Consider the following 19,410-nt stretch of genomic DNA (forward strand, 5'->3'; position numbering starts at 1 on the left):
GACAAACATGAGCCAAAGTGCTTAAGGACATCTGTTTATTTTATTTCTTTAATGAGAAAACCTTCCAATTTCTTACTGGCTCAGCTGTGTTTATTTACATTTTGTTAGTCATATGTGTGGGGCACCTTGGGACATTAAAAACCTGCAGAGGCCTGTGCTGAGGGCTGCTAGCAGGCATCCTGGTCAGAAAGGCAGAGTAAGCCCTTCCTAAGGAAAACACAGTCCTTGGAACTCCATAAAATAGATTTTGAAAACAAATAGAGCCTAATTCACTCAGTAGATCATGGATTAAGTCAAGATGAATACAATTTGGAAAGGATTTTCTGAGGAAGTTGGAGATTTTTTTACCCACTGGAGGCTAAACCTTGTGTTTAATGCCTTTTTAAGTTAAATTAAAAAAGCATTCAATCACTGCAGGTAATAAAGAAGTCTGTTACTTTAGACATGCTGCTATATCAATTATTTAGTTCATTATGGGAGAGAAGGGAGTAAATAATTCCAGCCATTTGATTGTTTCAAATGTGTATTTCGGGAGCAAACATCTGTGTTTATCATCTGTACTGCTTGATGAGAAGCAGCAGCAGGAACAGCAAAACCAGATGCCCCAGCAGGTTGGAGGTGGGCACAGGAGATGCTCTGAGCTCCTGTAGATGTAACCTCTTGTACTGGAGCTTAGGAGAGCAGGGGGGGTTCTGAGCAAAGTGCACATGCGGCATTTTGGAACTATTAAAGGATTATTTTTGACATAAAATACATATCAGAAACGATGCTGGGTTGTTAAACAAGCTTGAGGAAAGGGAACCTGCTTTACAGTATGGCTGAATCAGGGCTGCAACTTCAAGGGGAAAGGTTTGAAAAACCAAAGGGACATGGCTTGTTTTAGGCAGCTGCATGTGCAAAATATGTCATTGTGCTGAGGATTACACTCCATGATGTGTTTCCACCAAGCTTTCCAGAAGTTGGGTATTTTTCACAGGGCTATCAAGGGCTTTCATATAGAAATACAGTGACTTTCCTGTGTTGAGGGGAAGGAAATGAAGATTAATTTGGTTTAAATTCCACTCCCTTTTCTGAAATGCATGCCATGAATAGTAAAAAGAAATTATTTGTAGGTTTTTGGTCATGAACCTTTTGTATTACTAAATGAAAATAATTCCCATTTATCCTCAAGCATCATGACCCAGCTTTTAACCTGTATTTAAGTACAGTATTCCCACAGGACTGGAATCCACTTCAGACTTGATGGGTTCAGACACTGGATCAGTTAGTGTGGTCTTTGCTGCCTGTCCCTAAGCATAGTTCCTTTGGAGAGGGAGGAGGGCCTTTTCAACCTCGGTGTGCCCTTAAATGTGAGGATTTAGTGGCCTGTGTGCCCATTTGCTTATTAGAATAGTTTCCAGCCCTATGTGAAGAGACACATGACAGTAAAAGGAGTCCTTCAGTACCCAGTAAGAATACTTTGAAGTACCCCTTAAATCACAGTAAGGGTGAATATGAAAAGTTACCTGAAGAAAAGGGATTCAGTTACATTTGCTCTCCATCTATCATGGACTTCTCACAAGGTCACACTGTGCTGTCTGTTGACACTGTTCATTTAAATTCAGTAGATTGTCTAATAAACCTGGATGTATCAATGTTTAGGTAAACAGTGTCTTTATTTTGGTGGGAAAAAGTTTGGACCCTGAGAAACTGAGAGGTTCTGTTTGAAAAGGGATGATCCTTTTCAAAAAAGCCCGAAGTGTAGTCCCTTAAGTAAGTCACTTCTGAAAATGGCTTTTAGCTCCTAACTACTTTCGTTACTTTAAACAACTTTTCTCACAAATACCCACTCTCCCTGGGAAAGCTCAGAAAGGCTCAGTCTGGTTGTAGCCTGTGTTGTTAAAGAGATAAAATTGCAAGCTAAGCTACTTAGGTGTAGTTAGTAAAGGAGTGAAATGTGGTTTCTTCCTGAAAAAGACATGGATTTACTTGAACTAGAACTTGTATACATGGGTAATTTCCCATTATTATGGGAAAGTTTTGTTCATGTCTCAAATTTTGATGAAGGTATAAAATGTTACGTTATTCTCACAGACTTTTTTTGTTCAAACATGTGGCCCTGGTATTTGTGTCTTTGATTTTTTTGATTTTTTTTTTTTTATGCTACAACCAAGCTGGTCCATTTTCCAGGCGTTTCCAAGTAATTAAACCCAATTAAAACTATTAAATTCTTTCTTTTGGTGACAACTTTGTTATTAACAGATAACCACAAGGAGGAGATTTAACTTGGAAGGCCCTTGATTGTATACTAATCCGTCTCTCACCTCTGGCTGACACCTGTGGCAGATAAACCCTATAGAATAGGAGTCTGAAGAATACTCTTAATTAATACTTTCTTCCTTGTAGAAAAGTAATTATTTGCTCACGGCATAAATAGGTATTTGGCAGGGATTTAAAAGGACTGATTAGTTTTAAATACTAGGGCTTTATGCTGGTAGGGTTTTTAAGGGAGGTGATGGTGTCTGAATCCAAGATCCACGCTCAGAGGGACTTTGCCCTAACAATTTGAATGTCGAGTTAATTGTCACGTTGCTAAAGAGAAGCAGAGTCAGACAACAAGCAGATTTGTTATCTGTCTCAAAGGAGCCAGCTCTGCCCCTTTGCTAATGGCCTGCAAGTCTGAACAGGGTACCTGCAAGGCAGAGGCTTGGAGAGGGCTTTGGATCCAGGATTGGAGGCATGAGTGACTAGGACTTGAGAGATTGCCAGAGATAAGTCTGCTTCCCTCTTCCTTTCAAAATTACAGTGTGCAGGAAGGGAGAGCTGGCTGTGGACATGCAGCTTGGATTAGTTCCAGGTGTTAACAAATACATGTCCTTTTAATGCGTATTCTGGGGCAAGTGTAAGCAGTGTATGAAAAATCAATCTCCGTGTTCCAGCAGATCTGTGGGAAGGTGGTTTTAGTGCAGAGCCTTTGGGGAGGATGCTGGTGGGGCAGTTTGAGTGTGACTCAATGCACAAGGGCTTCTGTGGAGGTAGAGCCAGTACCTGTAGCAGTGAAGGTACAGCAGTGAAGGCTTCTGTGCACGTCAGCTCCTGGAAGAGGGTCTAGGACCCAGCACTGTGCGTGTTGCAACATCCTGACAGCAATTTGTGCCCACATTTGGTAGCCTAAAGCTAATTTGGGTGTGCATGCACATTCTGGGTTCCCTTTGCTCTGCTAAAATACAGAGTAGTGGGAGTTTCATGTGGTGTGAGCAGAGCTACCCTCCCACTGCTGTCATAGGGAAATATTTGTTCTTTGCTCTCCTCCAGTTTTCATGGAAATTGTCTTTAAGACAAACTGAAGGCTGTTCAACAAGCTCCTTTTAGCAATCTTCTGTCATATTATTACTTGAAATGAAGGTTAAAAATGAAAACTAAAACAGAAATTAATCTTATTTAAAGGCAAGGTGTTATTAACTAGGAGGACATAATTGAACTCAAATTGTAATTTTTAGAACACAGTTCACTTCAAATGTAGAGAGCTAGTTCAGGGGTTAGAAACAGTGCATGCAAGTGGCCAAACTAAAAGCAACACTGGCAGCAAATATGTGAGCTTGGGATATGAAAGAAAATGTGCTTCTTGCTGAATGGATGCTTTTGTCTTCCTTTACAGCATGTTCCACAGGCTTCTGCTGCCCATGTTTTCCTCTAGCAGGACTTTGTGCTGATCAGGCAGCAAAAGTAGCAAGTGGATATGGAGCTGGGAGTTGTCAGTGCTTCACTTACAGTGGAAGTGACCTTGCTCACAAGGTGTGGCCATTGCCAGCAGCAGGCAGTACCCATCAGGCCTTAGCTGAAAGTCACAGGGGTGACAGAAACAGCAGAGACAAGATGAGCAAGGATGCTCTTTAGGGAACACATTTCTGATGAAAATTGTTGAGAAATGACTTACCTAACTCTCTGTATGTTTGTATGTTTTGATCCCTTGTTGTTTATGAAGGAGTAGTAGGGAATGGGGGGTTTTTACCTCTCAGTTCTCTCAAGGTATGCCCTAAGGAGAAATGGGCAACTCTGAAGCTGTGACTCCTGTTCTTTAAAAGTGGCAGTGAAGGGTGTGTTGAGAAGGTTGTATTCAGGAATGAATAATTTAGAATGATCACTTCGCTCCTGATGCTTGTCTCCCACAGCCATTGGAAGAAGCTGTTCAGGCTGTGCATAGGAGGATCAGGAATGCTTGGTCTCAGCACCAGAGGTTTGCACTAAAAGTAATTTGTGGGGCTGTTTAATTTTGACCCTGAAGGAAACTCCACCAATAGAGCATGGCAGAGGTGAGGCATGTGGGGATACACCATGCTGCTGGAAGTTTTATTTACAAAAGGAGTTTATTGCCTGTTTTCTACCCCTGCCTCTCATTGTCCTTGTTTGTGAAAGCATGACTCGTAGGTTAGCAGAGGGAGGACCTCGCTCTTCTAAAGTTACTAAACAAGCAGTGAGGGTTGAGTTTTTAGATTAATCTGTTTTCACTGTAAAAAGTGGTTCCTGGAGGAGATTTGATTTCAGGCTGTCTGTGGTCCTTGGGCTTCACACGCATCAGGAAGCATTGGCTGGCTCTGTTAGTCAGGAAGCTTGTTCCCAGGGCTCCTGGGCATACTTTTCCTGCAGAAGGACATTAGCAGGGATCCCTGGTAACTTTACATTGCTCTGCTGAGCTCACACTGCTCCAGCACAGGCACTAACAGTCCACCAGGGCACCACTGGCAGCACAGAGATGTCCTTTAGTGGCACAGGATTTCTGTGCCTAGGAAGAGCACTCCATCAACATCTTCAAACAAATGTCATAATCCTCTTTCCAATTACTTACACACTGTGCAGAGAATTTGGATATACTGATCTCATTTTGGTGCTTTTCTGTCAGCCTGATTTTCCTGTTTATTCCTACTTGAATTGACAGCTGTAGCAACTGTGTCTTTCCTCAGGGTGGGTACAGCCTCTGGCACAGAGGGGTTCAAGTCTGGCACTAGTGCTTCTAGATGCTACAGTAATGCAAATAAATAACTGCTGGAGGAGTCCTGGCCTCGTGCCTCTAGACACCTCTGTCATACTGGGAGTGCTGGTTGGCCTTATAACTTCATCAGCCTCTTTAAGACTTGGAAGTGTGCCTTGCTGTGGAGGAAATGTCCATACTGTGGAAGCAGTGATGCCAAATCATTTCCCCAAACAACTTCCTCTCTGGGTGGTAAAGTGCATTTTTCTGTTTTGTTTTCATTCTATCATGTTCTGTATCTCAAGAGAATGATTTTTTTCCCCCCCCCCACTCATCTGCAGTTTGGTTTACATATTATTTAGTTAAAGAGAAGGTAACTTCATACACTGTGGAAATGTTTCCTACTCCCCATTAGTGATTAATACCAATAAGGCTAAAATGAAACTTAGAGGATAAATGACAGATAGCAACCAATGAGATTTCCTGGAAGAGTTTTAAAAGCTAATGATCCTTGAAATGTATAAAAATAAATTGCTTCATTAAAAACTCTTTTACAAAATAATTTCTTCCTAGCAGCGTATTTTCTTCAAAACAGTTCCCTCGTGTAACTACACCTGGGTAGTAAAATTTGATTCAGTGCTGTTCCTATGGGGCCACAGTCAAATGCCCTGATTAGGCCTGTGTCCCTGTGCCTCATCAGGGGAGCAGGTTTGGGGCTTAAAATGAGAGATGTTCAAGGCTAGTCTGTTGAAGTTTTTACTTTTTGCCCAGAGACAGGGCCCTTGTTTGTGGGACAGCAACAAGTGTGTTTAAACATGAGTGACAGAGCTTCTCTGTAATGGGCACAGTGCTTGTGAGTCACACACATGGCTAAAACCACAGCCATTCTGCTCTAATTGAAGAGAACTTCACTAAGAATGTATAATAATTAGCTTAGTGTGTAGTACACCATCCATGTCAACAGCGTCTGCCACAAAGGTTGATTGAGATGTACTCACCCTCCCAACATTGTGCTCCCTGTTAGAGCTCCTCAGTCAATTCATTACTGTTCTGTCACACAATAACAGGACTCCACAGAAATCTGCAGGAAATTAGAGTAGAGATTATGCTTAAGTGGGTGGTGTTCCTCTACTGAAGTCACACCCCATGCTAAAGCAAGGCAGATTTACACATCAAGATGAGAGATCCCTGACCTATTGAAGATGAACTAACAACAAAAAAAATTCTGTTGTGGGAATATGGGCTTTTTCCAAGTTGTCTGTTGTTGTTCAGTTTGAACAGGCACAATGTTTTTGAGCTATGACTGTTTATCAAATTAAATACAGATAATTTTAGCTTGTGTTTTTGAAGTATTTAATGAATAAGAAAATGTACTGCTCATAACTTTGTCTGCATCAGTGTGTTCCTGTGCTCTTGCTGTGGATTTAGGAAGAAGTTTGTTTCACTTGTTTGGGGTCAGAAGGGATGGTTGACTTGCTGACTTGGTGAGGCAATGAAGTGACAGCCCTTTCACAGGCCATTGTGGTGTGTCAGCTGGGAAAAACATTAATTTTCTAGGATGAATTAACCAAAGACACCTAAGTAGAGCTGCAGGTAGCATCATCCTTCTCCAGGGGAATTCACTAAAGATTTTGTCACTGATGTTGGCAGGAGCAGTATCTGGGTGTGAGAAAGTTCACATGTGCTTCAGAAGGTGTAGAAGATATTTTAGAGCTGCCAGCACGTGCATCTTCACATTCAGTCGTTAAAAAAGCATGGTTTGAAAATGCTGCAGGCAGCCAGAGCTTCTGCATCATGTCCTTCCCTTTCAGGAGGCAGTTTGAACTTCCATGTGTTGTGTCTTATCTTGCCTTTTTTTTTTCTTTTTTAAAAAATTTTATTTTGTTTGTATTTTTTAGCAATGTAGTTATTTGGGTGTAACTGCCATTGGGACTGCAGTTGAGGCTCGGCAAGCCTGCTGTCCTGAGCAGCAATAGTCAAAGGTTTTGTCATGTTATAATTGGGTTTGCATGGTAGGATGGGGCTGTTTTAACTCTGCTGATGTTGGTAAATAAGTAGACAGCTTCAGTGGGAATGGAATTGCTGATTTGAAGGACAGGTCAGGAAAGAATCACCCTCTGTGTGCCCTATTGCTGGTAACTACCCCCAAACCACTCACTAATGGTAGTATTGGAAATCAATTTTTGTCTAACCTACTGAAGCAATTCTTACATAGTTTCAGGTGTTTAAAGGATCTTTATATCATCTGAAGTGTGTGGGCTGTTAGTGGTCAGAGTGAGTCACAGACATCCTTCAAAGAACAGAATTGCTTTATCTAGGAGAGCAAAAGAAAGGATGGGAAAGTCATGTCAATGTTAAAATACACTTGGGAAGTACTTTAATAAATGTATCTTAAGAAATAGGAATGTGTAGATCCTGTGTTTGGTCTAAGGTCTCCCACCCCCCATGCCTATCCCCAAAAGAGAAAATCAAAGTGAATGGAAAAAACCTGATTTTCCCCCAACAGGACACCACAACATCTGTGAGGATAGGTCTCATGATGGAAGAAATGATCTTCAACCTTGCAGATACACATCTGTTCTTTAATGACCTGGAGGTATGTAGCTGCTTATTGTATTTAACATCTTTCTCTCTAATCATTTGCATGTGGTCTACAAACTCGGGGGGTTTTGGCCCAGAAACTTTTTATTTTTGACCCCGAAGAAATGGACCATAGGTGGTTTATTGGAAGCATCCTTTTGACAGCTCCATTCTGTTCAGGAGTTTCTTTCTAAATATGCAGTTAACAATGATGGCCTCTTGCAGGTTTACTAAATGTAATAATGAGGACATTGCTGCTGCTTCTCCAGATATTTGCTATTCAATAATTTTATTAAGCTAAATTAGCATAGATCCTATGGGGGCAGGCATCAATTAGCTATGAGCCAAAGCAGAGGTTTTGAAAATGGTCTCTGTTCTTGAGGAAGCTCTGTTGTACACACAGACAGAGCAGGAGGTCTGCTCAAGCTCAGGAATACTGCAGGATGAAACTATGAGAGTTTCAGTGTAACAGACCAAGAGGAAGAAATTTTTCCTGCTGGTGACATGGTTAGACCTGGCTATCTCTTACACAAAGCAAAAATCCTTTTGAGTATGTGGTAAAATGCAGGCAAAGTGATGCTGGCAGAATGCTGTCAGCAGCTGAGAAACAGCTGTACAGCAATGATGAAAATCTGTTGGCATTTGCAGTCAGAACACACAGTCTGAATGGATCATGTACAGAGTGAGCAAGGTGGGGTTTGTGCTGTGGGCACCTTGGAATCAAAACACTGCTTGGAGGCATTTGGAGGAAAAAAAAACCAAACCTGGCATTGCTGGGCAGACTTCTGTGGGCTTTTTTTTTTTTTTTCCCTTCACTTGAAAAAGGAAGAATTTGTTTCTGTGCCAGATGAAAGCAGAGAACTTTTTCTGTGCCTGAGGAGTTCAGCGGGAATTTCTGGTTCCTTCAGTGCTTAATTGCACTGTGGTCCCCTGTGTCAGGGGAGGTACAACCTTTCCTGCCACCTGGCTCCTTGCAGTCTTGAGGTTTCACTTGCTGAGAATTTTTATTTCCTTTCAAAGACAAGCACCTGAACTGACAGATTTTTCTTCTTTCAACTTCTTTCAGAGAGGGAGTTTGTGGTGAGGGCACAGAAAGTACAAAGTAAAAAATCTTTCTCTTAGGGGGAAAAAAAGAAGAGAGCTCATCTTTGGGAGCCCAGGGCACTATTCCAGTAGTGATAATATTTACTACAGAACCTTCACCTTTCACCCATCACATCTCAATATGTGATGCAGCAAAACTCCATGTCCTGCACAAAGTGACCCTCTAAAACCCCTCTGCCTTTCTAGACTTTTGCAAGAATTACCAGTTTTAAAATAAGTTTTCTCCTTTTTTCACTTACTGCTCTAAAACTTTAAATGAAGCAGCAAATTGTCTGGCCTTCATCAGATTGTGCACATTTGTCAGTCAGTAACAGCTCTGGGCATCGGTGGTTTGGTTTTAGCTGAGGTTTTTCAGTGAAAAATTGAGGGATGATGGAGAAGTCAAGGAAAGTAAATGTGCCTTACAGAATTTTACTTTCCAAAAAAGCCATGTCAGTTTGGAAGAATTTGAAGCAGCAGAGGCATCCAGAGTTACCCACCCTATTCCTTCATTTAGAATGGTAAATAAAAGTCACCTTTGTGTATTCACAGAGTGGGATTTAAGGATCGTACATCACTGAGTATTCGGCTTAAAAAAATGCAGTGAATGACATCCTTAAAAATGGACAAAAGAATTTGTAAAACACAGCACAGAAACAGATTCAGTTGTAGGCCCACAAGCATTACCATATACATTAGCACCATCATGTGGTGCTATGCTGGCCTGTACAAGACAAAATGAGCTAAAACTGCACAGGGCAGAAACCATTTCTGACCATCTTTTGTGCTGGGGCAGAGTTTGAGAGGCTGTAGCTGAGACAGCAGTGGGAGAGTTGCCCATTTGAAACCAAAGCAAGAGTTCTCTTACCAGATGATGCTAAACACTGCAAAACATTTCTGAACTGGAACGCTCCTTTTTTTTCTGTCCAAAAAAAAAATATTCTGAAACTCTGGTTAGCCAGGGCTTTATCTTTTCCTAGGGTCTACCCAGAAGGGATTCAGGTAATTGTTTCCTGGATGCATTAGCTGAATGCATTTTGGCTATGCTCGGGAGTAGAAATCATGGATGTGTGCAGAGGTGAACCAAAAGATCCATTCAGATGGATCTGTTCACATCCATCCTGCTTCAACCCATCCTCCCTTAGTGCTGCAGTCCAGTGGACAGGCCGAGTTCCAGCTGATTCACCCCAAACCTCAGAGTAGTTGTATGCAAGGAGGCTGATCACTGGTCCCCAGGGCAGGTGGGTGTCTGGAGAAGTCTTAGACTCCTAATAAAAAATTGTAGTCTTTTTACAGATAGGGATTCTCTGTCAGCAAGTTAACTCTTAGGTGAAATCCCTGCAGTCCACAAGCGTGAGCCATGCAAGGTGGTGTGCACAGAGGGCTCTGATCATGCTGCAGAGCCTATCAGCAAATATTCACCTGACAGGAGGCATTCTCCCTCTCTGCTCCCTTTTTTAGGGAAATCGGGGAGAAAAGAACTTACTCAAGGTTACAAATCACAGTGAAGTTAAAATACAAACTCTGGGCTTTCCGGTTGTGATTTTTTTCCCAGATGCCTTTTGTTCACAGTACAATGCTGGCTAAGGAGTAGCACCTTCCACCCCCAGCCCCTCTGGAGATATTATTGTCTGGCTCTCTGGAAAACAGTTATTAAGGACAGGAGGACTGACAAGGGGATGAGGAATTAACAAACAAGGGGATTAGTGTGTTTACAAGTGGCTGCCTTTCAGAGACATCCCTGGAGGAGCTGTTAACCCCCACCTAATGAGGGATGCAAGCTCCATTGATCAGTGAATCCATGAGATGTTTAAAAATCTCTAGCACAGTCCTGATCCACAAGTAGATTATGTGTGCATTTGTAAGTTGTTTTCATACCTGCTTGAGACATACCTTGAGAGTACTCAGAGGGAATGTGAGGGGTAACAGATGGAGCTCCTCAGGAGCCCTGTATTTCACAAGGAGGCAGCAGAGGCTTTCTCCAAGCCAGAAGTGCCGTTTAAAACAGCTCAGGCGCCTTTAAATGTGGCTGGTCCCACCTGGAGGCAGGTTGTGTAGCACCCAGAGATACCCAAGAGTAAAACCAGATCAGTGCCCAGAGCTGCAAGGGCTGGCTGAGGTCGTACACATTGGACTGAAGTATAGGCTGTGTGTGCCACACATCATCCACCCTGAGATCCCAGAGTAGCAGCTTAAACATCAGCAGATGTGAAACCTGGGCCGTGTCCCCATCACAGCCTTCCTGCCATTCGAACAGCCTCCTCCTTTTCAGCAGCCGAGATATCCTGCTTTGATTCCCCACTCACTGAGACTTCAAGGAGATTCTGTAAGAATGAAAAATTAGTCTTGTAACCGAGTGGTAAAACGTGGTGCACGCTGTGGCTGCAGCCAGCTCCCCGAGTTCCCCCGTAACACGAGAGGCGCAGCCGGCGCTATGAGGTAGCGTCTCACCCAGTGTCAGGGTATTTTATTAAGTTAGAAATGTGATAGCTACTGTTGTCACACTTCAGGGTACAGAACAATCCATTCACAAATGAGAAAAACAGATCCCTCCACAAATGCCTTTCCCCTGACTTCATGCCCCGCATCATACAGCTGAAGTGGAGTGGGCTGTATCTGTATTACCCCAGCGTGGTTCACAACAGCTACTGGGAGGGGGGCTTACAAAATGCTGGGGTTGGAGGAGAGAGAGAGATGCCAGCAGAGATCTGCTGTTCTGCTGCTTGGCTCCAGTTATGTACAGCAATCTATACTCCAGTGACAGGTTGATAAGAGGGCTGATGAGACGAGAACAAGACGCAATTGTGTGTCTTTTTGAGAATTACCTAAATGCTGCAGAAAATCTCATTAATATGGACAAGAGCTATCTGTCATGTTCTGCCGTTGACAACAAGTTTGGTTACTTGTTCGGAGAATTTTTTTTAATTTTTTGAAAGGGGCTAGTTTAATTCATCAAACTCATAATTGTGAAAGGAAGGTAAAGCAAATTCTGTGGTTTACAGAACACCGAAGTGGTGAAGAATTACTGCACCTTGGTTAGCTGCAGTTGTTCTGACTTCAGAGGCCTGTGGTACCAAGTGTCACAGCTTTTAAACTCTGTTGCAAAATCAACCAAAACAAAAGATAGTGTTCATCAGCTTGCAGGCTTTCTATTCTGTTCTCACCTGTAAGCCTCATGGAGAAAGGAGAGTTAAGGTGGTGGGGGAAGCTTCCCGATTTTTCTCTTTCTAATCTTAATGCTGAGACTGGGAAAGAAACCAAAGGAATAACATTTCTCACATTTTTGAGGCAGGGCCTCCACCATTCGAACAATGAAGAATTTTGGAAGATAGGATCTGGAGCACATACTTCATGCAGGCTGAGCTCCAAGTATATATTCTGGTTAAATTTCCTGTGCACAGATTTCCTCATTACTGACACACATTATTCCTCAGCTCAGTCTGTGGCTGGGGCAGTGAAAGAGTGTTGCCTTCAGTGCTTCAGCCCAGCTTCCCTGCACATCAAAGGAAGCTCAGCCCTCTCAGAACAAACTGGGAAGACACCGGCAGGACAGGCGTCTCTGGAAATCTCCTTGGGACAGATCTTCTCCCCCTGTAATTATCTGGGCATACACCTCCTGTCCAAAGCAGTATTCTCACAGGGGGAAAGGCTGCCAAGTCTCTGCCTTATCATGCATACAGAGTAGAAAAAACACAGCTTTCCTGGCTAAAACACAAGCATCTCTCTCCCTCCTGTCTGCATAGGAAGGAGTTCCACTTAGTGTGTTATTCAAGAGCTGTTGTGCCCTTAGATAACAGCGAATCTCACACACACACTCTCTGTTCATATTTTGTGCCAGTGTTATATGATATTTGTTGCTAACAATTAACTGGCTAGACTACAATACTAGCAATATGTAAGATTTTGTCTCCTTAATATTACACTTAAAATAATTGTGCATTATATGATTTCAATTTTTTTTTTTTCCACAACATCTACTCACCACTGTATTTTTTTTCATCTGCTTCTCAGGACTGTGACCAGATCCACATAGATGATGTATCATCAGATGACAATGGCCAAGATCTAAGGTATGAGATCTCCCAAGCTGGAAGTTGCAGGACAGGCAGTCCCCAGCCATTTGGAAATAGCAGGAGGCTGGTCAGTGCTTCTCAAACCTGCACTCTCTCCCCTCCTGGCTCCATGCTGTCTGCATTTATCAAGTACACACAAGTACAATTCACTTTCTCACGTTATTGTGCCTGTGCCTTCTGTCAGGCCCTGGCTATGCTGAGCTTTGAACCAGTCTGGGAAGTACATCTAAATTAGCTTGAACTCCAGTCAGACCATACCAGTTTCTGATATGATTTGACCAGACAGTTGTCACCAAAATGCTTCAAAACCAGACTGAAAGGTTTCCCCCTGTCCAATCTGTAGTGAGGAGTTGGACTTTGCCATGCCAGATCCTTGTTGAAACTTGTACCCAAAATGCACCAAACATTACCATTACCTGTGTAAGTTGGGTCATCACGTTCATAGAAACTACTTCTGTAAAATTCCATCTGCTTTTCCCAAAGTGTTGCCTGCAGAGCCACGGTAAAGGGACAAGAATGAAATGTGCAGAACTCACATAGAGCTTTGCAATTTGTGGTTTTATGGATGATTATTGTGAGAAATTGATGCAGGAACAGAACATTTTTTAGATCCGTGCTGGTAATTGTGCTAAAGATGAACTTCAGTTCCGTACAGCGTGTCCTCTGTGTGTCTCTGCTGCCACTTGTCTCCACATTTCTTTTCAGTCGTTTCCCCTCCCTGCTGGCACTGTGCAGGCTGTAATTACACTGACCTCTCCCCTTCCCTCCTCCCTCTCCCAGCACGTATAACTTCTCTGCGGATGGCTTCCACAGTTCCACTGCCAGTGCAAACCTGTGTCTGGGCTCAGGGGTTCACGGGGGAGTTGACTGGATGAGGAAATTGGCGTTCCGCTACCGCCGGGTGAAAGAGATGTACAACACCTACAAAAACAATGTGGGGGGTAAGTGCCAGTAGCCAGGCAACCAGCAGGCCTTTCATCTTCCCAAAACTGGAGACCCTTTAGGGACATCTCTGGAGGAGCTGTAGGGAGCCTCATGATATGGGTGCTTCACAGTGAGCTGAGCAAGTTCCTCCGCAGTCACCCTGAAATGTGGTTCTGTACAGGATTTGCAGCAGTCACTGAAATACCTGGTTTAGTGGTTTGAAAAAGACTCAAGTCCAAGTGTGGGGCTTAATTTTGTGATTTATTTGGCAGGAAAGCAACCTTCTCCAATTTTCCAGAATGTTTAGCAGGCAAGCAAACAGTTCAAAACTGGATATGCTCCTTTTTTTCTACACAACATGTCTGATCTCTGTTTGAAGGCTTTCTTGTATTATAACTACTTGTTTTTAACTCCCCCAAAACAATACCACCAGATATCAGGGTTCCCTGGGTTCCTTCATCTCCCCTAGTTGCAGACGGTTCTTCCAAGAGACTCTCAGCTTCCTTTTCAGTACATGAGTGCAGGTTGCCCTCTGACTCAAAAAAGAAAGAAGCAAAACTCAAAAAGTATCACCACAACTTATTTATTGGTTGGAGGACAAGTCTACCTGGCATGCTCTGGAAATGGGGCACAGCTTTTCAGGGGAAACAAAACCTTCCTGGCCTCAGATGTCTCTCTGCCCAGGCCACTGCCCACTTCACACTGCTCTTCGATCCTCTTGCTCACTTCCCATGCCAGCTTTATTCTCACTCCAAGGAAGGTGTTCCAAGGCGTTCCCACAGTGTGTGCTTGACTCTGAACCATTCCACCAGAGGGGAAGGAAGCTGAGCTGCAGCAGCAGAGGATTGTGCTGCTGTTGGGCTTCACGGACCTCAGGGCAGAGCCTTGGAGTGACATTGGCAGTGACAAAGGGAGGCAGCGGCACCAGGGCCACCAAGAGAGGGGCAGTGTGAGAGTTCAGAATACAGGCAGGTGCCCTTTGGTATTGTGCCTACAAAAGCCACGCAGTTCCCTTTCTGTGCTTCTGCAAGGACACTTTCCCTGCTTGCAGGTTTAATAGGAGCTCCTAAGAGAGAAACCTGGCTGCAGTTGAGAGCAGAACTGGAAGCGCTGACTGATCTCTGGCTCACACATGCTCTGAAGGCGCTGAATTTGATACATTCCCGGTAAGAACAGCTCAAAGAATTGCCTGTGGGTTTGATCCAGGAGCTCCTTTGCTTCCCTTGTGTTCCCCCTCTAAACAAATCAAGACACATTTACAGGACTTTGCTGGCCAAGCCTGTGGGAGGCCAGTCTGCACATGTTTGCCAGGCTGAATTATCAAGGGTTGGGGTGAGCTTGGGATGATGAACTGAGCAAAAGCACAACGGTCCTTTCCTTGCCTTTCCTTGGCTTCCTCATCCATGGCACCATTTGCATGTGAGTAGGTTTACAAAAGAGGAGGGGGAGGAAAGAGCCCTTCTGTCCCTGAACACGTTCACTCACAGAACCCAGTATGGACATTAATCCATTGTGTTTAAATTCCCACCAAATAGATCCTGGCAAGCTTGCAGTAAGGCTACATCACTGCTGCTGGTTTGGTTTGGTTTTTTTTCATTCTACTGAGCTGATCAAAAGGCATCTCTGGTACTCACATTATCTTCCTCTGGCTGAAAAATCCCCCATTGGCTCGGGAACTTCCAGTGGCAGGAAAGGTTTGCTTCTTGCCATCTTTCAGTTCAGATTTCTAATAACTTCTGTTTTCTAGGCCCAACTGTGTGAATGTGTTGGTCACCACAACTCAGCTTATACCAGCTCTGGCTAAAGTGCTTCTCTATGGACTGGGCACTGTCTTCCCCATTGAAAACATTTACAGTGCAACAAAAACAGGTAAGAGCAAACTGACTGAAGTCTCACCTAAGACAGGCTGAAGTTTTGTCCCTAAGTCAGGCACAGCCATCCAACCTGATTGTAACAAGCAATGAGTGAGCTTTATTTTTAGCTCTGTACTTAGAGATGTCTAATTCACATCCTGACTCCCACACTTAACCTAGTACAGACTGCAGGGAAAAAAATTTAAAAAACACTTGTCAAGTGTCTCCATGGGGGAGTGAGCCAGATATAGAGATCTATATCCACCCTGTGGTGCACTGACTGCACATGGGATGTCCAGCTGCACCCAGCTGGAAGGAAGGGCTGGTTGGACCTGTTACAGAAACATTGTTTGGATCCTCTTATTCTTGCAGAGGGGTCAAGTGTGCTGAATGAGCTTTGTGAAGGTTTGTGAGTAATAAGTACTGATAGGGTTGGCTTGGGGCTTTTTTGTATTCTGTTCTTTCTGGTGTGTTTGAACCTCTGAGGATTGCCTTTTCATGTTTTTACTGCAACCAGAATGAACAGAAGAGGGCTCTGGAAACTGAATGCCATGAGTGCCACATCAGTCTGCCAGCTGGTGTCTTAGCAGGGCATCACAGTCACAAAGCTCACAGCAGCACTTGGAAGTCCTTGGCTGACAAAACAAGTGCTAGTAACTGTCATGAGATGGAGAGGATCCGCCTCAGAAGAAGATCCAGTTTGGTTCCAGTTTGAAAAGAAAGCAAAGAATGTTGCATCCAATTCAATTAGGTTATAACTCCAGGTCCTGTACCTGAATATTAGCTCTGCCTGTGGTGTGTGTCCAGATAAAAAAATGTATCTTCTCTTGTGTTGCTTAGGGAAAGAGAGCTGTTTTGAAAGAATAATGCAGAGGTTTGGAAGGAAAGCCGTGTACATTGTAATAGGAGATGGTGTTGAAGAGGAACAGGGAGCAAAAAAGGTACAGTTTGTGGATGCCATGCTGGATTCTTCCAAGTTTTGATTGCAATGACCCTTTCATTATTTAAACATTTAATGAAGCTCCCTCCACTTGAAGCAGTTTACAATTGGTCTCATTTCTTAATATGCAAAATATTCAGCAATCACCTTGTCTGAAATTCTGTGCTCTAAATCCCCCCCCACTTTGGCAGCTGGTACAATATTTCAGGTAGTTGCAGTGTCACATGTTCCAGGAATCATTCTTGCTTAATAAAGATGCTATAAAAACACAAAAAGGGAAATTCCAGCGTGTGATCTCAGATGAGCAGGCAGAGTGAATTTCTGATCTACATGTGCTCCTTTTGTAAATTCTAAATTGTTGGGGTTAATTTTGGATTACTTACTAGAATATGCCTATATCCATACGTGTGTTTATATTTATGATTCATTGAGATCATGGAGTGTAACTTCATTATAGCAAATACCTAAAGGGCTTGTACAGAGTCGCTGCCTTTCTCAATGACTTACGGATCAATGTGATTAATTTCACAAGCAAAATGAAATTAGAAAGTTGTACTGAATACAAAGAACAGAAACTGCAAAAGCAGTGTGATCAGGAATAATGAGAATTGGAACAGCCAAAGTTTTCATTTCCTAAACTTTAGAACAGAAAATTGCCTGGAGCTTCCATTTATTTGGCTTTACAGGGCCAGGAATTCAATTTGTTAATGGCAAACATTATTTGCAAGATGTCTTTGTGCATCCTGGGTCTTGTGCTCCTGATGTGACTGGAGAAATGTGATAGAGCTGCGTTTGCTCCAGGAGCATTGCACATGAGTTGAGATGCAGGAACTGGCTGAATGAGCTCCATCTTCAGGAAACTTGTTAATTTTTAACAGATACACCAACAACTGGTGTAGCTCAGGTGATGTACAAAGTGTGTGTCACAGGAGCTCAGCTATACAGGTGAACCTTGTGCTGGAGGACCTGGTATCTTATTCTGGCTGAAGATCCTGCAAAGACTTTCCAAGCAAATTTGAGCTCTTTGGTTGCACAAGCCCAGCAACAAAGGGATCCCAGCAAATAAGTGGGGGGCATGTATTTTATCCCCAGAATTTGTATCTCAGGTTATCTTCAAAGCAGCAGAAACCCTATTTTTTTTATAGTGTAATTTTCCTGGCCAGTGGAAGCAACAATATCTGCACCCACCTTGGAAAACTACCTAAAACTGCAGAGGGTTTTGTAGCTCATGAAGGGTTAAGGAGCTGTCAGGAAGAGTCCAAAATGCATGACTGGGGCTGAAGTGACAATAGCCTGCTGTTTGTGGCAGCTCAGTGCCACACTTCAAAGGCAGTGGGTCAGTGAACAGCACTGCATCAAAGGCTTCAGGGGCTCTCAGCCTGCATGGTGAGGTGGGGAGGTTCAGCAGTCTCCTCTGCTGGGATTTCAAGAGCCTCCTGCTCATGTCTCCTGGCCTAAGCAGCTCAGCCATTAGTAGAGCACATTCTTTGCTGGGCCTCCTTTGATTGATGACAATCATTAATCAAACCTTCTACACACCTGAGCTTTACACAGAGAAAACAAAAAAGGGAGGGGACAGGCAGAGAGCCTTTTGCTGTTTTGCTGACAGAACTGATAACATCTCCAGTTTTGTGGGTCATTTTTCTTCACCTGTCTGATAAGTGATAAATCTGTAACTGCTGAACAACAGGAGTGGCTGGGAGGCCAAGTTTTCTTCTGGTTTAAGAAAGAAAAACAGATAATTTAATGGAAGGGGTTTAATAGAAACTGGGGGAGGGAGAAGGAAATAACTTTTCCCCATAAAGTGAAATTGCAGAACGGTGGATTTCAGTCACTTCAGCTGTCTGGGTTTGTTTGCTGTCTCTACACACACTGATAAACAGCTCAAAGGAAACATTTGTTTACTGGTAGGCAACAGGCAATATACCAGAGAGAAATTTTAGTTGTATTTAAAGGTTGGAGGAGTGTAAATAGACACTCTGGAACCACTGGAATTTTTTGTACACAGGTAGGTACAACTGGAAAAGGAACATCTCCCTTCATCAGAATCTGCCTAGGAAGTGTATGTTCTCTGAAGCTTTGTTGAAGCTGTTTATGCACAAGCAGCGTGGTTACAGGTGAATTCCTGCAGTGATAAAAGACTCTTAGATGTGTTATGCCCGTGCTGGAAGGGACTAAGTGCTGTCAGTTTAGGCTTTCTGTACATTTATTACTACATATACACCACTGACTGTGCAGAGACTGGCATTTTGGGAGAAGGCAAAGAAAATCACAGTCCCAAACGTTACAAAATCACAGTGCAGAAAAGAACTGTGTCTTTGATTTAACTGCTTTAACAGTCTTGGAAAAGAAACAAATCCAGCACAAACCCCAGGCTCACCAGAACACACCAAGAAAAATTGTATTTAACATCTAAGAGCATGTTCTAATTATTTTGAGGTGCTCTCTGTGCAAGTAACCATGGGGATCACAGCTATTGCTAAGGAACGGTGCTGTTCAGGGATGCTTTCAGGGCACCCTGATTACAGGTAACATCCCAGGTCCCTGATGAAATTGAACTGCACTTGTTTCACAGCAGTTAAAAAGTTGATGCTTTGTCCTCTTTCAGATACAAGTCTTGTTTTTCTACAGTATATTCACAACTTCTAGGAGAATGATCAGGGTAGTATATAAAGAAGATAGAATAGGTCACAGGTAATTGACCTTCCAGATTTTGTCCAGATGCTCAGATTTCAAGTGGAGCAGGCTGGTTAAAACTTGGACATGTGTGTACATGGCTTCAGATTTATCACAGCAAATACAAATTCAAAAACAGGAAGGCAGTAGAATAATTTTAAGATAACCTCCCATAAATGGGAGGACAGTTTTTTGGGGACAGACTTTTATAACCTCATTGCACCTTCCTCTGAGGCAAGAGTGTTCTGTTAAACAAAAATTGATCTGAGCAATGATACCAGTTCCTACATTTGTAGAAAATGCAGTATGACCTACAGTTCCAGTTAATTGGGA

The 19,410-nt window shown here is 43.1% G+C and overlaps 1 protein-coding gene across 6 annotated transcripts in view; it reads left to right on the forward strand.

The window, feature by feature from the left end:
- EYA2 (EYA transcriptional coactivator and phosphatase 2) overlaps positions 1-19,410 on the forward strand; it is an 86,558-nt gene that overhangs the window by 65,751 nt on the left and 1,397 nt on the right. For 5 of the 6 annotated variants that reach the window (XM_039563773.1, XM_039563774.1, XM_039563771.1 and 2 more), the window contains 6 exons: positions 7,455-7,544; positions 12,623-12,681; positions 13,465-13,625; positions 14,660-14,774; positions 15,356-15,477; positions 16,302-16,402. In XM_039563773.1, coding sequence (XP_039419707.1) covers positions 7,455-7,544; positions 12,623-12,681; positions 13,465-13,625; positions 14,660-14,774; positions 15,356-15,477; positions 16,302-16,402 — 648 coding nt within the window. The remainder of the gene's footprint in view (positions 1-7,454; positions 7,545-12,622; positions 12,682-13,464; positions 13,626-14,659; positions 14,775-15,355; positions 15,478-16,301; positions 16,403-19,410) is intronic. The other variant, XM_039563775.1, reaches the window with a different exon arrangement.

This window comes from Corvus cornix, chromosome 20, assembly GCF_000738735.6.
Source record: "Corvus cornix cornix isolate S_Up_H32 chromosome 20, ASM73873v5, whole genome shotgun sequence".
Lineage (NCBI taxonomy): Eukaryota > Metazoa > Chordata > Aves > Passeriformes > Corvidae > Corvus > Corvus cornix.